Source organism: Drosophila gunungcola, assembly GCF_025200985.1.
Source record: "Drosophila gunungcola strain Sukarami chromosome 3L unlocalized genomic scaffold, Dgunungcola_SK_2 000002F, whole genome shotgun sequence".
Lineage (NCBI taxonomy): Eukaryota > Metazoa > Arthropoda > Insecta > Diptera > Drosophilidae > Drosophila > Drosophila gunungcola.
In genome coordinates, this window is record NW_026453178.1 from 7,835,058 (window position 1) to 7,852,617 (window position 17,560).

Consider the following 17,560-nt stretch of genomic DNA (forward strand, 5'->3'; position numbering starts at 1 on the left):
ATGGGTTCATATTGCCTTTTTTAATAGTTAATTTAAATGGGAGCTTATTTTTCATTTACTTTTACACATTCAGAAAGGAGTCCCGTTAGGGCGCCAAATTTGACTACAGAGAACTCTGGCTAAATTCGAATAACTAAGCTAAGGGGACAGTCAAGGTGAGACTGAGAGAAAAATAGGGGGAGAGTTTCGCAGTGTGTGCTGAGAGAGCGAAAGAGTATGCCGCAGGGGTGGTTGATTTTAGGTGGCAGGTTTTTTTTTCTACCACCAAAGGCGCCGGCTTCAGTTCGCCCTCAACTTCGCTCCGTTCCGTTTGCCACAATGATTCGTCTGTGCATCGATGAGCATCGTCAATTAATATAAACAAATACAACTGAAAGAATAATAGTGAACCTTGTGCTGAACAGTGAAGTGGAAGTGAAAACTCAACTTAGAACCAACTTTTTACTTTGCTTTATCAAAGAGCCAAGCTGTTCACCCTTTTTTTGGAGTCTCAGTGGAGCTGTCTAGCCATCCCTCTCGCACACGGCTTGGCAATCGATAAGCTTAACAGCGGTGCTGTCCACTCATCGGCGGATGTTACTGTTAACCTTAGGCAGCGAGTGTTTTAAGGTAAAAGTTTCGAGCGAGACGTCAAAATAGTCGCCATTTAAAGAGGACGAGTCGCAGTCGCAGTTGAAACGTTGAGTGAGAAGCTTTTCGTCGCGCTGTGCCAATTCGCAAGTGTGTAAAATATACTATCGAAAATGAAACTAAAAATTCAATATACAAATATTTTTAGAGCTTGTTGTTAAAAATAGCCGCTGGAGCTTTAGCACAACAACAAGTGAATTTGTGTAACTTAAGTGATCGAAATTGATTGTGTGAGTAGTTCTATGTAGTTTGGTAACAAAAAAAACATCCGATTAATTAAGAAAAGGGCGGCTGCCTGCAATTTGATGGAATTATCAATTAATAACAAGAGCCAAGTGCATAATAAATTCAGTTACAGTGTCGTAAAAAAGCCAAAAATGAACGAGTTGTGCGGATGGGCACCGCTTTGAAAGGACCAGAAAAGCGGGAACGGTAACTGTAACGGTAACGGGAATAGAAATAGGAACAGGATCGGGGGTTGCTGCTCCCGTATTCCCTGCGTTGAGGTCATTTGCACTCATTTGTCGCGAGGTCCCGAAAAGGGGGTGGATTTTGGCTCGCCGGTTAATCTCATTCATCAGAGAGCCGCAAAACGGAGACGTCAAGTTGAGTTTTACACATTTTACGCCCCCGACTACGAGTACTACGAGCGAGTAGTATTCTCTTTGTGCGAGAGAGCATTCCTTTTCTCATGAGAGCGCACAAGGACTTCTGTTAAGGCTGTTGTCTCGCTCGCACGCAGAGTGGTGTGGTCGATGGCGAAGGTCCTTCACGCATATCCCTGGCATATATGTACATACATATACTATATGTGTGCGTGTACTGGAGTACATACTATAGTAGCAGGCGAATGTGTGAAAGTAGTGCCAAGCATCGCACACACACACACATACACACACACACTCGCACATGCCAGGGTCAGGTCAGGAAGTGTGGTAATGGAGGATTATTCTGTTGCTTTCCCCAAATTCCCCCACTCTCCACCCTCCCCCTCCTCCGTTTTGGATTTTCTAATTTATATTTTTTGTTCGACCAGGTCTTAGCCAAGGCTCCCCGACAGGTGATTTATTTGTGTCCGCACTCCATAAAGCCCAGTAGTTCTCGCCGCAAATCGTAATCCCAGCCACCACTCGAGGGACCCATAGAAAAGCAGTCGAGTTTTACTTGCTAGTAACACAATCATAGTAAATCTGATTTGGAGAAAAACTGCCTTCAAAGCTTTCTAAATTTCTCCTAAAATAATTTAGAATAGTTATATATATTTTTTTTCAAAACTATTTCGCACAGTAGCTAGTTTGAGACTATATACTATTTGGCTTTTGAAAGCCAATTTAAAAAGTATTCTTCACTCATAAAATAAACTATTTATATTATGATAAATAGCATGATTTCCTAAAACTCTGGATCCTTATAATTATAATTCCTTTTTATTGGCAGTACAGAAAAAGCTCCTGAGCCTTCGCACTTATTGCCTTAAGGGATTTATTAATTTTTTTAGAATCTAAATAAGTTTCAATAGATTAATCAAAATTTCAGAAATGTCATTGTTCTTTTCTTAATGTTGTTCTTTAAGATAAGCTTTTTCAAGCAATATAATCAATTTTTTTAGTTTAACAGAAATGTGTAAAGAAGACATTTTTATTTCGGGCTGAGGAAAATTCAAGATAAGTTATTGCCAGTTAAATAAGCTGGACCGTAAAGTGAGATAACGCTGCTGTTGTTATTGGACACGCCACTCGGAGTCGCTGGAGCAGCCAGTCGTATTAATCATTAGCCTGACCTCGACCCTTTCGATCCATCCCCTGAAAACCGCTATTCGCCATTCGCCACCAAAGGGAAAACAAGTTGATGGGGGCTGTCAGCTTATGTGCTGCGCTGGGCACAAATGAGAAAACTGCCAACGGCTAAACATAAAAATAAATAAATAAATTTGATTGCGATTGCGGTTTCTTGTCTGGACTTGGACGTGGACTTGGATTTGGATTTGGATTTGGAATTGGACTGGGCTTTCGCCCCGGGCTCGCCCTGGCCATTAATCTGTCAGTGGGATTTGGCCAAAAGGCAAATCGAGGGCTTTGATTTTTGTCGTAGTTCGGCTCTTCCGATTGCTCGTCCCATCATTGTGGCTGCTTTTTGCGTCTTGGGATTGTCTCAGCTGTCACTCGTTAGGGTTTCTTGTCAACACCCGTCCTTTAAGCCACGACGTCGTCGGCCCCATCTCCTGTAGAGTCCGCCACTTTCACGGTATGTCATCGCAATCGCCATGGCACCACAATCTCATGATTTTGCACTTTTGGAGCTTAAGGAAATGGGTATCATGAGTGGCGAAATGAAGGGATTTTTATAACACTCCATGAATGCGAGTTGTTATTTATGAGTTGTTGAAATCGCAGAAGAAAATAAACTTTAAGCTGGAGAAAATAAATGTAGTTCTGATTCTGATTCAGCAAGAAACCACATATAAAAAAATTAAATTACTTAAAAATACTTACAACAATTTTAGTTTGCAAAGTTATCGGCACCAAAGAAACCCTCTTTATTTTCACAAAATTAAGCTTAAATGGAGAAACTATTGTAAAACGATCTCGCAGACACAACATGGAAAACCTATAAAAGGACTTAATGCAGCAAAAATGACTTCAAAAATGCACGCAAACGTGTTCCGCACAAAAGAGCTAAGCGAAAGCGATGGCCAAAACAATGCGGCCTTCTCCTTGGCCCTTTCAAAAACCCCTCCCACCTCTCTTGCCACCAAAATTACTCATTCGCCATGGAGCACGACTGCACTTACACATAGTGACGTGTTGTGTTTCTGTTCCTGTTCCTCTTGTTGTTGCAGTCGCTGTTGGCAGCTCGGTTCCGTATTCAGCAGACAAATAGACATGCCCCGTGCAGACGTGAGTCAGACATGGACGGAGACCGGTGGACACAAATACGGAGGCGGCGGCGGCGGCGGACGCAGACGCGGATGTGGACGGACTCAGACGGACATGGACGGACACTGGCGGACAGGGACGGACGGAAGGGTAAAAGCGGTTGGCAAACATGCATGCACCCAGAAAAATGAAAGCCCGTTCAGTAAATTTTGTTCATTGAGAATATTTTTTATCAGGTATACAAATTCCAAAAATTCCTGATAAGAAAAGGTTTTTAACTGGTTATCAAAATTACTTATATTGATGTCAATTATGTAAAACCAAAACTAAAATAATAAGTTTTAGAAACATTTCAGAAAGTTATTTTGTAGTCTAGAAAAATAAATCTAGAAGATTAATGGAATCACAAGATTTGAATGGAGTAAATATACATTTAATAAATTAATAAATTTTACAAAGGTGCTTTAGATATAAAATTGTATACATTCATAACTTTGTTTTCTGTGTACAGGCAAGTAAGGAAAAAAATGCGAAATCCGTTCGCATTCGTTGGCGGGTGTTGGCGAAGTGTTGCCAACATAAAACACTCCGCCGCCATAACGTAATTTCTTTTGTTTATAACGTCCTGCAGTTAATACATTTGCATTGTGTGTGTTGCCGAGGTGTTGGCGACTGTTCCTCCCACACGGTTTCAGTCCCAGGACAACAAAAGGATATCCCTTCGAAACTCCCCCTTTGGGCCATTGTTCCCATTGCTTTTACCGCCCATACTGCTGTTACCGCTTTAGCATTATTTACTGAAAGCCAAAGAGAGCGTTTTTTGTGTGTGCTGTAAACGCGCTGTTCACAATGGTTAAGGTGCAAAGCGAGTAGGATTTTATGTCATGCATTCTTAATGAATATTTATAAAGTAAGTATAAATTAAAAAGTGCATTAAGCTGCAGCATATTTTGGACTGCCATTTAAAACTATTATCAGAAGTTATATTAAGTGCGGCTTTCATTTTAGGCAATAACTGACCTCTTGAGATATACAAAAATGCATTCTTCAATAGTGCTCGTACATTTTTTTGTAATAAGTGGTTAATATTTTTTTTAAAGAATTAAAGGTTATTTTTGCCAAAGACATTAACATAATGCCTGACTGCCTACTAATGGATCTGACAGAAAATTCCAACTTCGGCTGACGGAACGTTCCATTCCTATTATCACTTTATTCAAAGCCTTTTGTTTACCCATTCTAGTGAAACTCCATAGAATATGGTGAATATTAGGGCGCACTGGGGCTTTAAAATCAAACAAAAGCAAACACGGCGAACACAAAAAAATGTATTCTCCACGAATGTGAGTTCCAAAGCGATTTGACGATGAAACCCCACAGGGCCATTAATTTATGTCGCCTAAATTTTCTTCCCAGTAACGTTGTGTTGGCCATTTCGGTCATAGTTTTCAGTTGCTGCGACTGATATTGTTCTTGTGACTGTTGGCCATGTTTCCAGGGAGCAACTAAAGCCGCTTTTGTTGCGTTGCTGCCTTCTTTGTGTTGAAATACTAGTGCTGGTAATTTATGCGGCTTCCCAGTTCCGCCACTCCCAGTTTCCCTCCAATTTTCCACACATTTTCACTATGGAGCGTAGAGCGATAGCTGACTTCCATTCAGCCAAGTCAAAATTATTCGCTTTGATTTGTATTTTCCCGAATTTCTAAATTAGAGGGCAATCAAAGCGTAAACTTTTATTTCTCTTCGCTGGAAAAGGCACACGAAATTGGTCGTCGCGAACAGGGAAAATGTATCCTCTAATGTCCTTTCAAAAGCGATTTTCTCAACTGCCCAGAAAATTGGTTGCCATGGTGGCCATGGACAATAACAAAAAAATAGCAGCCATGGTAATACATGTTCGCCAGGCACATCCAATGCTCCCCATATCGCATACACCTCCTCTTACGTGCGGACTTGTGTGTGCAAGTGTGAATATTAGGTCACAGACGTGTGTGTGCTTCTACCCTTAAGAGCGATTCGCAGTGGCTGGATTTCCTCGGTGGGGTATTTTATTAATTGCCGTGCTCCTTGCCCAACATTTTGCAGCTTGTCTTTAATTGTTTGGTATTTAAAGGAAAATTTTAATCACAAAAGTTTGTGTAGTTTATATCTTCTATATAAATTTGTTTTGGTTATCCTTAAATTAATATTCTAAAAATTATTATGAAATTATTTAATCCTGTTTTAGCCTTATTAAAATAAAACGTATTTATTTTCTTAGCTTGCTACAATGCTTAAAAAAGGAAATAACTGTACTTATTTTGGTAATTACTTAACTAAACTTACTAGTATCAAAAATGCAAGCTTTTACCTTAAGGATTGGAATTTATAAAAATTAAATTTACCCTGGGAACTGGGCGAACACAAAGCCACCCGTGAGGAGATGCCAGGAGCAGAAAAAGTGGCTCACAAAAGAGTACAAAGTGAAAAGCTATAATCAGATTTAATTAAACACGAAATTGGAACGTTGGCTGGATGTCAGGCACGCCAGAATGTGTGTGACACGGTCACTGGCCATGTCCCCCCCATTTTGGCTGTGGGTCCTATTTTCAGTCCAACTCAGTAGTATATATACATACTACTATATGTACTGTACACTTAGATGTGTGTGGCCGTGATGTATATGTTGCATTTTTTTGCAGCCTGCTTCTGATTTCTCATTATTATTTCGCTTTATGTGGAGCAGCTGGCGACGATTTCTAAGTGTGATAAACGTACAACCGAAGCCCCATGGCGTTTCGCTTTTTATTTTTCTCATTTCTCTGCGGATAAGGAACAAAGTGGAGCAGCTGGGCAGCTCCTTACTGCCATCATTACTTTTAACATCCGCCCACACATCACTACACATCCTTTGGGATGGGCATTTGCATGGGGTGACAATGTATTCATGGCCTGCGCTGCCATGATAAACCGATCCACGCTGCGTATACGTAATATTTCACTTTGCATGCACCCTTAAGTGCGAATTGCGCCTGCATGCCCAGTGGAAAAATTTATGCATTGATTGCCACGATTTATGAGATATCTTCACGCTTCCAAATATTGACCCAATCCAGTGGCCACCATGATATGGGGTTAAGCTGACAGGGAGAAAGTAATCCATTCAATGCATTTATTAAAAATACTACAACATCAATTGGATTTCTTTTGTCGTTGCTTGATACAGAAAGTTTTCATTTGTATTAAAATAACAAGACATGACTTAAATTTCTTTAAGTCTACAATCTATGGTTTAATGGGTAATAAAATTCATCTTCAATTGGTGAAATTGAATTTGGCTTCAGTTTATCACCCCAATTACAAATAGAAATCATTCAGTGCCTCTCAAAATTAATTTTGGTCACTATTATCCACTTTTATCACTTTTATCTAAGCTGTTGCCAACTAAATACTTTGCCCTTTTTTTTCTCAGCCATGAAATACCATTTTTTCTAACTAAATGCACTTTTTGTTTGCAGAACGAAATTGGAACGCTGGCCGAAACCCGTTAATCTCCAATGAGGCGACACATTCGGGGAAAGGAAAATTCATAAATGAAAGCTTCTAATTGCCGGAGAATGACAAAAGCGACAAGAAATCAGCGCGAGCGAACAAAAGCAAAGCAAACTTTTTAGGCAGCCCTAAAAGCAGCAGCAGCAGCAGCAGCGAAAGCCGCGAAAATTGAGCCACCGAAGCGGCGGCGATGCTGTTGATGCCCACATCCTGTGGGCCGGGGCCACCACCCACCGACCTCGGCCCCTCGTCCTCGTCCTTGCCCCCGCCAACCCAACGAGCGGCAGATGATGGAGACACAGTGCGGAGGTCAGGGACCCAGGCCCCAAGGACTATTTCGGGGTCGAGCATTCCCCAATGGCTGATAATCCTCCTCGGTCTCTTCGCCATTCTCGCCCAGACACCAAGCAGCCAGGTGGCCGCCGAGAAGAGTAAACACTGTGAGTACACCTTTCTAAATAAAATGATTTTTTGTTTAGGACATATTTCTTAAAATTTACTGTTAAAATTAAATTTTAAATAAACTAAACATTTCCAGGTTACTTTCCACATCAAATTTAAAATTTTATTTCAATGGATTTACATAGTATACATTTTTAAAAGCAAAACTAATTTAACACTTTCTTGTGCATTTCTGTTTTAGCTCATATAGGACCAAAAACTTTTTAATAACTATAAAATTATGGTAAAAACAACTTTTCATTGTAAACATAACTCTTATATTCAGAAATTTAATATATTTTAAGCCTAAATATATATATTTTTAATTTTTAGGTCCCATGGGGATTTGTTTATAGCTCTAATGCGTTAACCTAAAATAACTTGAAACAGAAATGCACAAAGCTTTGTTAAAATAAATACCAAACATAAAAAAAAATATATGGAAAAAAATATCTGATCGTAAAACATTGCTTAAGACGGTAGAGTGTCTTGACTTTCATTAAAATCAAACTACGCAAAAAGATAATTTTGATAAAATGTTTTTTATATAAACCATTTTTGCATTAACCAATAAATGTTGTCTGTTTAGATAAAAATATATTCGATCATTGACATGTGGGGAAATATTGTGCCATTTTATACGAGAAGACATACACATATTTGTGTACAGACATATGAAAGTAACGCTTACCACCCTCCATAAACTTTGCTCGTCTTGTACAATGAAATCTGTCAACAGCTTAGTTTTATGTTTTTGTGCGATTTCCTTCGCCTGACAATAAAAATTTGTTTGAGCAAATGTAATAAAAGTGCATTTAAATGTTACTGTCGAACGGATAAATCCGAAAAAATGAAAATCCTTGAACTATAAACATAAAAGCACCAGGCACTCACGCAAACGTATATATACACAATTACATGACAGGGCGATATCATTGTGTGGCAAAGCTCTTGTGGTAATTCATTCACTTTCCGCATATTGTTTATGTGGCGAATAAACAACAAATAAATACATTTTTACGATGCATTGTCAACGTGCACACAGAATTATTTACATGTGTACAAAAGCACGTGCGAAGGCATTCATGCGCCATTTGTATTGGATAAAGTATTTTTCGCTAAGAAAAAATGTCTTTTTAGCATAATAACTTAAATCACGATTGTTTACTTTACAAATGTGATACTCAATAAGAAAATATTCATTATTTATGTTTTACCCAACAGACCTAACATAAATAATAGACTTTAAAGTACTCGCAAGGAAGTAATTTGTACCTAACAAGCCTAGTGTCGGAAATAGTCCGATTATAAACTAGCTGGGAAAAGCGTATGTATATGGTTTCCCCGATATGGCTAAACAGAGAATGGCGACCTCAATTGCCAACCCATGAAATGGAATTACTCCCTTCTCTGCGCTTCGTGCACAGTGCAGTTTGCGTTCCGGCGACGAAAGTTGTTGGCGCAAATTATTTCCGTATTTTAGCATTAAATCATAATTAAAATTTGAAGTAAAACAACTTACATGCCAGCAATTGGGGGCGCCGCCTCCTTTGCGTAAAGTGGGTTCGAGGATTCGCATTCGGAGGCGGAGTCGGAGTCGCAGCAAATGCGAAAGTTTGCTAGTCGAGGGCGCAGAAAAAGTTCGTTGCATACTTATTTGGGCCTGTTTCCGGTTTGCTGCTGACGCGGCAGCCTTTTTCTCTTCATTTCCCGCCCTTTTTCCACCGTGAGTGCTTCGCAGCCTAATTGCAGCCTCCGCGGAAAATAAATCGGGTGACAAGTGTCGATGCTAACTGGGAATTGCTTTCAAACACACTAAAAGCTAATTTAAGAAAATAAAATATATAATATTATAAAACTTGGTAAAATATTTCAGGATTCTTAAGACAAAAATCATTTTTTTTTTCTTAACAGTATTTTTTTTAGACTATGTTTGAAAAGAAAGCTATTAAAAACAAATCAAATTGTTGAAAAAAAATTGTTTTTGGAATTTATTTTAAAACAATTTTCTAGTTTAATGTTGATGTTTAATATAGTTAGGAAGGCAATCTAAGTTTCTCATTGGTAAAATCTTAAATGTAGTTTTAACTCTCTAATTTTAAATACAACATTTTTTTAATTAGGGAAAACCAATTATTTTTTTGCCGCTGTTTTAATAGTTTCCTAAAACTTTCCAAATCGTGCCACTGTGCCCTCCGCTGATTGCGTTTTTCTTGCTCATTTCCGGGCGACGCTTAGTTGCACTCGCTGTTGCTTCTGTCCCTGCTGCTCCTGGTCTTGGTCCTCCAGCTCCAGCTCCAGATCCTGATCCTGCTCCTTATTTGCTGTGGTCACACACCCAGACTCAGACTCAAACTCAAATGCAGACACAAACGCTAACCGCAGGCACTTCCCCTTGTCGGCTGTTCCCGGCAGACTTGCGGCCCACGTGGCGTGTACTTAATTTCCCATGCTCATCGCTGGGGCGCGTTTACGTTTTTACCGGCCACATACTTACCGCCTGCCCTGCCCCTGCTCTCTTTCCCCCCTTTCCCCCCATTTACCCCCTTTTCCCAACTCCTTTTACCCCTACTTATTCCGCTTTCGAGCCACATTGAAGACTTTTCAACTCGTTCAACAAAATTTTGCACAAAAGTTTCATAATTAATTTCATGTTAAGTGGCAATGCGAGTGATGGGCGTGGTCTTGCCAGCCCCTTTTTCCAACCAGCCTCTTTTTCCGCCCACCCCTCAACCCCAAAAAAGAAACCTTCTGGACTGGTGTCTTTAATTTGAATTGTCATTTCCTTTCTTCAGCTCTCGAGGCAGCCACTTCGGTGTCGTCTGCCAGGCATCCGCTTGTGGCCACGCCCACTTACTACAGCATCCTTTTACCACAACACCCCTCCACCTCACCCCAAACCATCCGCACGTTCAACTTGATTAGCGTAACTCGCAGGAGCAGCGAGTTTGGGGCCAAAACTTGTTGGGTCTCACTCAAATTCTATTCTGGCAAAACACTTGCATACGGTTACTTACATAAGCAAATATATACCCACGGGTTTTTGGGGGGTTTTCCGAGGCATTTGCAAGTGGTTTTCATAATTACTTTGTGTGAGAGCAAACTTTGCGAGCTGTCACAGAACCGGAACTCGGCTTTCATGTGCTTGTTAACTCGCCATTTACAAAAATGTGTGTGGTATTTGCTCGTAATTACATAACCATATATTAACAAGAATATTACTTAGCATCTCGCATTTTGATAATTTGATTGCGTTCAATTTAGTTAAATTGGGCATGCGCTTATGGCTGCTAGTTGATGAATGTAGAACTAATTACATATGTTAACAAACACCAAAACTTATAAGGAACCCACTTTCTGGGCTTAATTTCTTTGAATAAATTAAATAATTTGCTAGATCTTAATTTTGGGCATGCTTATGTACCTTGTTTCAGTGCTAGAAGAAATATTACTAGAAATATTAAGTTGGTATAGGATTTGCACAGTTAAATAATAATGAAAACCAAGAAAAGCTTGGCCAAAAGAAATTGGCCTTTCTTCTTTATTTTTAAGAATATTTATTTAATAGATTTCATTTTCATTTTTAATGTGAACATCTTATTGGGTTTTCATGTTTAATGGCGGAAATCTGTAGCTCGCACGCTTTTCCTCAGCACACCCCTCCGCTCGCATTATGCCATTCTTTGCAATAATGCGAACATTATACAATTTTGAAAATATGTCACGTTGCCGGGATCCAACTCCAACTCCTGCCATTTCCAGACCCCCCCTCCCATCCAGACTCCAACTCAAACAGAAGTTGTGATGGCCGACTGCCAATAAATTTGTGAGAAAAACAACTGTCGACGAGGATGGAGAACTTTTGCTCTTTGTGTGGCATAAATGTGAATGAATGGATTTGGACTTGGACTTGAGGCTTAGGAGTGGGACCAACTGGTCCACTGCGGCATATACATATACATATAACTCATCCCATCCTATCGCATCGCATCCCATCCCGTCTCGTGCCACATACAAATATTCCAAAATGAGTTTCAGACGAGAGGAGCCCAATGCGGTCTTCCCACGTCAACGGTTGAGTTCACAAAGGCAAAAGGGCTGAGGGCTAAAAGCTAAGGGGAAAGGGGCAGGGGACAGGGGAAACAGGGACTTTCCATGGGCAATAAATTTTAATTTTCCTTAAATCCTTGCGCATACGAAATGAGATTTGTAACAAACCGCAGCAATCATCTGATGGCGCTTTCTTTTCACTGCCTGCAAACTTCTCTAAGTGAGAAAATAATGTTCTGGCATATCTTGATTAATTGTGAGAATAATTATTTGACTCAAATTCCCTAATGCTTAACCCTTCTATGTCAGTTTTAAAATGGATGAACTTAATCATAATAAAAATCTTGGCTTATTTTTGAAAAAAAATTGAGTGAAACAAATTGCTTGGTAAAATAATATATTTTGAAAGATTTCAGTAAAAGTTATTGTATTTATCTAGCTATTTGCATCTGTGCTTTATTTGGATGGACTTACCTAAATTAATTTTGACAATTTCTTTAACTTACTATATAATTTTATACCCAATATTTATTTAAAATTATTTTTACATTGAAAATTCTGTTTTTTTAATTTCTAAAAGGTCTTTTAAATTTTAAACAGCTTTCTTACAATATTGGGGGCATGTCAGCCTTCGACCTGCTTGTTTCCAATCCCTGGCCCCACTTATAATAAATCTTTGGTGAGTGACGATGACTCAGCTGCTTAGCGATCCCTGGAGGTCACAGTCAAATGCGCAGATAAATGTTTATGGAAGATAAATTGCAGCCAGCGGATAGAAATCAGGCAACGCATAATAAATTCCATTTGCAGTTGCGAGAAGCTTGGGGCAAAATTAGGAAGTGGAATGGGTTGGGGTAGCGAAATTTCGCAAGGGAGCGATGCCAAATCGAGTATTGATGCGTTGGCATCCCGCGGCATGGTGTCATTGCCAAAAACGGCCCCTCCCGATCCGAACAGCCCACTTATTTTTGCACCCCCTCCATCTGGGCATCGAAAACATGGAGCACGAGCACCGAACAATGAATTCGCTCGATGCGAATTGGTTTTGTGAAATTGTCCACGAACGTGGGCGGATCATTTATCAATATTTCCGCTCTGCTGCTGGAAGCGGAGTAGGTAATCGCTTATTATACCGAATCGGTCGATAAATGCAATACACATGTGAGTGGGTGTCCGTGTCCTGTCCCACTAACCCCAACAAAATTTAATTTATGTAATCCCATAATAAAAAAACATCCTGTCAATTGCTTGAATTGGGAGTGACAAATCGAATTTGGGAAATTTCCAAACTTTGGCCCATTTTTAATTGGCTTTAAAATGCTTACTTTTTGTCAACCAATCAGTATTTATTTATTCATTTTATTTCTACTCGAAATTTATTTGAAAACAAATTTATTTGCGAAAGTGGCATTTGATGAATTCTGTTTTATTGTATAAACTGTTTTGAATTCGTTCATTCATTTAACATTTGATTATAGGTATTGCAGTTCTCTTTTAATTTTAACTTGAACACTATTTACAAATTGCAAAACATTGTGGATTTTCCGAACTGTAAAACACTTTGTTTGATTTATCTCTACTTCAATAAATTCTTAACAACTCACAAAATGTACATTCAATTGGAATATTTCACTCAATATTATTATTTTATCGTAATCTTTTTTAATTGGCAGCAAAAGGCTGTGCCCAAAAACAATTCATATATTGCTCTGTCTCAGAGCTAAAAGATTTCTTCATTAATTTGAGAAATCTTAAAGCCAAAATACAGAATACTTGAGTATTGCATTGATGAATTCAGCAAATCCTGGCAAAAAGAGATGAAACGAGGGAAAGTGTACGAGTGGGGCCACAAAGGGGCATAAAATGAGTTGAACATTCCGGGCATTGTGCCTTCAGTTAAGCACATGAATCCCTTTTGTAATCAAATGCACAGAAAATTGTATTCTATTCAAGAAAGATCCACAGCGAGTCCCAAACCTCATTCGTGTCTTCCTGATGGGCTTTGTATCGGCCAGGCTTTACTAACGTACTAAATATATATATATACATATATTTTTGTGTCCTGTATCCTTAGCCGAGCTTGTGTGCGCGTGATCCACTTAGGCGTTGCACAGAAGTGAATCCACGCGGCCGCAAAACAAAGCGTGGAAATTATCTTCCCGAGCTGAGATTCCAACGGGGGCGGACCGGTGGGCGTGGCCGGTGGCTGAAAGAAAAATATTACAAGAAGCGCCTAGACAATAGCACCGAAATAAGTAAACAACAATAATAAAATAAAATAATAAAAGAAAAGAAAAGGGAAAGCTGAAGAAAAGACGCAGCACCAAACAATGGCGTAATAAACTAACGGTGGAGCTAAACTCGCCGGCAAAACTATGCAAAAAGTTTTCGCTTTGTTTCGCAGCAGCAGCAAAAATGGAATTAATAAAGGGAAAAATGATTTTCGAAAAATATTTAAGCCCCTTTTTATAGGCCAGATAAGACCAGGCGATGGGCAGTGCAAATTTAATTAACAATTTGGGCGAGGGCTAAAGCAAACAAAGCCCCGCGGACCTTTGCCCGAACACTGCACATCCCGGGGGACTCAGCTGGACTTACCTTCTCGTCCCGGACTGTCCGGCGATGATCTTGTCTGGGAATGGAGTAGCCCTTCGATGACAAGTTGAGAGCTCTTTGACAAGTTCTTAATGAAAAGTTGAGAGGCGCACATAATTAAACTGCCTTTTGCGATTGCAACTGCCAAAGTTTGTTCAATCAGAAAAAGAAATAGAGCAAGGTCCTTCGTCCCGAGTGTAGCAGGAAAGTTCCTTTTCTATTTGAAACGATGCGTCCAGCACAGTCCTTTTCATTAGTAAGTAAATGGAAAAATAACAAAAATTCCTCTATTTTTTATACATTTCTTTCAAATACAATTAAATAAATGAATGAAAAGGCTGGTAAAAAGAGTTGGCAAATGCTTTTAATAATTTAACATTCCTTAACTTACAGAAAACTAAACCTTTAGTGACTTTCATAATATTTCGCTAGAGAAACTCAGTGCAAACAAAAAGTTGTAAAAAATTTGCTTAAAAGCTTATTAGACAATTAGGTGTCTCAACTTACAATCAACTCAACTTTTAATGGGACTTGTTTAAATTTTTTTATCGCTTGAGAAGTCAATGCTATCAGAGAAAAATGTGCAATATAAATTCTGAAACTTTTGCCTATTCAAACACTTTGACAAGCGACAATTCGCTTGATTATTGCCATGAAATGGAGGAAAACCGGACGAGAGACGGGCAGACTTCGCTGAGTCTTATCGTCTGGCCCATTTCAGGCATGTCCTTTTCGCCAGCTCCTGTTTGTGGCCGTTTGCCTCGGGTCCTGCCTGCCAGTCCCCCAGTCGCCCCATAGTTCCTTCATTAGTTTGGCACTTCATCTTGGCTGCACGCTCGAGTGCCTCTGCTCTGAGGTTGCTACATTCTGAAAAGTGACAAAAGTTTAATGATGCGTTTAAGTTGCACGTGGCATGCCCTTTGCCCCTTGCCCCGTGGCACCCACTGCGTTCTCTGCAGGACTCTCGAAAGCATGATTTGATGAGCTCCACGCACTGCCATGCTCCTTCCAAAGGAGGAGCACTCCCAAAAACTGCAGCTGTCAGCATCTTATTGATTTCCATCACGTAACTCCCAGACAAATTATGATGTGTAGGTACTAGGGCACTTTACATCGGCTCTAGGCCACCGATACACAGGAAACCAATATCTCATTCCGCTTATGGCTAAAATAAAAGTGAGCTGGGCTTCCTATTTAATGATTATGAAAACATTTAAGTCAAAAGCAACGGCAGTGCATACACTTTTAAATTTTGATTTATCAGTAAAATGATTTTCCTTTTTATAAATAATTTTTTTAAATTTATAAACTCAAAGATATAAATGTGGAGCAATTCTTAAGGATTTTACAAGAATTCCTTAATAAAACAATAACATAAGAACAATTTGAAGACAGCAATCAATCAATTAATGTTAAATTTAAGTATTTTCTGAACTTTTCAAGTTTTATATTTATACGAATTTAAATTTAAAGTGTAAAATAGATAGGCAATGTTTGGTGAGTTAGCCCATATTAAGCCTGATTAATTTCATCCACTTTGGAGTCCTCTAACTGCTTGAACTGAATGAGAATCACCAAGTATGTGGTCACAGCCGAAAAGATCTTGAAAAGCGTTAAGTTATCGATGGCAAAGAATCCGTAGGCGGTGAACTGCAGATCCTGCTTGAGGCTCTTGGTGAGGAACTTGTCGATGAGGTTATGGATCTGCTTACTTTTTCCGTAGACCCTTGCCAGGATCTGGGCCGTACTATTCGCCTCGGATGCCAGGCAGTCGCAGGCGCTGCAGATCATGGCCATGGTGATGGTTTCGGCCAGAACCCAGGCACAGGATAGACCCATGGTGTCGGCCACATCCCTCTTGGAACCCAATGAACTGGCCGTCAACGAGGCAAAGGCCAAGTAGCTCTGATTTGTCACCGTGTAGAATGAGAACCCGAAGTAGAATAACAACGCCACTCCAGCCACGCAGTTCACATTCTCGGTTATGTAGCGGAATTTGCAGAGTACTTCAATGAGATTGCTGAGTTCCAGCCAGTTATCCACATAACCACTTTCCTGAAGGCAGAATGCATCTAAGCGTTGGTTTAGGAAACCAATCCGTAGCGCCAAACTCCTCAGTAGAGTCCGCAGATAAATGGCAAAGACAGTGGAGTACAGCAATTGCAAGGAGTAGACCAGGAGCAGGATGACCTGCTTCTTGCAGTAAATGCCACTTCGAAAGTGGATGTAGTAGAAGGCCACCGCGAGTACTCCAAGTGCTGTCGATCCGACCAGGATGCCCACATTCCGGCAGCTGTAGTTCCCCCGGAAGCCACTGACCACCAGATACTCATCGATTTTGGCAATATCCCGCAGAATTCGAAAGTGCCTGGATGCATTCAGCACACTGGACAAGACCATCATCGTATAGCTGCCGATGCAGAGGAGTGTCTCGATGGTCCGGTTGATTTCCTCGGTGTCCCCTTGGTTATTGGCCACCAATCTGTATTCGCTGGACGCGAAGAGCACGTCTTGGCCGAAAAGAAGGGAGCTTATTAGTATGACTAAGGCCACCAGGCGTCCATACCAGCGACCCAGTCTGCCAAACCGAAAACTCTCCTCTTCGTTCCCTGCATAAAAGGGAAGCAAGGCGCAGATCTGCGAGGGCCTGGCTATAGCTCGAATATCCTGCACGATCTTCATCCCGGAGTCGTATGTTTACTAAGAGTTACACAAATATAAGTGGTAGCCCTTCAAGTTCTACAGCAGGTTTTGTTGATTTATTACCTTTAATTGACAGTAATAAAGAGTAAATGGACGTGGAAGTTTGCTATCATCACACTTAGGCTTTCATATAACAATGAACCTTATTTTATGGTCGTTTTTGCTATCGAACTCTATAGAAAATAGTTCTGGAAAAACTATAAATACCATCGAAACTAACCATTTTTTTAAAACCAAACTTGTAAATACCAATTGAGTTTATATTTGTTTCGACCAAATATTTAATATTTAATTCGCATGGCAAGAGCAAAGAGCAATGTTAAGCCAACGTAAATATTATAAGCTTAAAACAGTGACTTTATTATTTCTTTTAGTTTAAATTTTCTGTGATTGATTTGTTACTGTGATGCAGAATAACTTTAGAAATCCATCAGTTTGATTCATTGATCACAATTTTGAATGTCAACTTGCATAATATGAGTCTGTCAGAAAAGTTACAAAAATGAATATCGTATCAGCTTGGCAACATCTCCAATTTATTTGATCAGAGGCTAATATGGCTGCACTCCGAAATCATAACCGATGAGTGTGCTAAGTAGTTCCCGTGGGTGAATGACAATTATTGGGTAATTACGAGCTAATGCGACCTGTCATAATTGTGGGCCGACATAAATGCCCGCGGAACTTGAAAGCCTGTCCAATGCGCCACGCAAATTGCCCAATTACTTTGACAA

At 39.8% G+C, this 17,560-nt stretch overlaps 2 protein-coding genes across 5 annotated transcripts in view; one reads left to right on the forward strand and one right to left on the reverse strand.

Moving 5' to 3' along the window:
• The first annotated feature begins 204 nt into the window (after positions 1 to 204).
• Positions 205 to 17,560, forward strand: part of LOC128257791 (uncharacterized) — a 37,977-nt gene continuing 20,621 nt past the window's right edge. The window contains exons 1-2 of one of the 4 annotated variants that reach the window (XM_052988989.1): positions 205 to 609; positions 7,004 to 7,477. In XM_052988989.1, the coding sequence (XP_052844949.1) occupies positions 7,228 to 7,477 (250 nt within the window). In that variant the 5' untranslated portion in view covers positions 205 to 609; positions 7,004 to 7,227. The other 3 variants (XM_052988988.1, XM_052988991.1, XM_052988990.1) reach the window with 3 other exon arrangements.
• On the reverse strand, positions 15,636 to 16,865 carry LOC128257790 (gustatory receptor 68a). Its single transcript, XM_052988987.1, has one exon. The coding sequence runs from the start codon at positions 16,803 to 16,805 to the stop codon at positions 15,636 to 15,638; it is 1,170 nt and encodes a 389-aa protein (XP_052844947.1). The 5' UTR covers positions 16,806 to 16,865.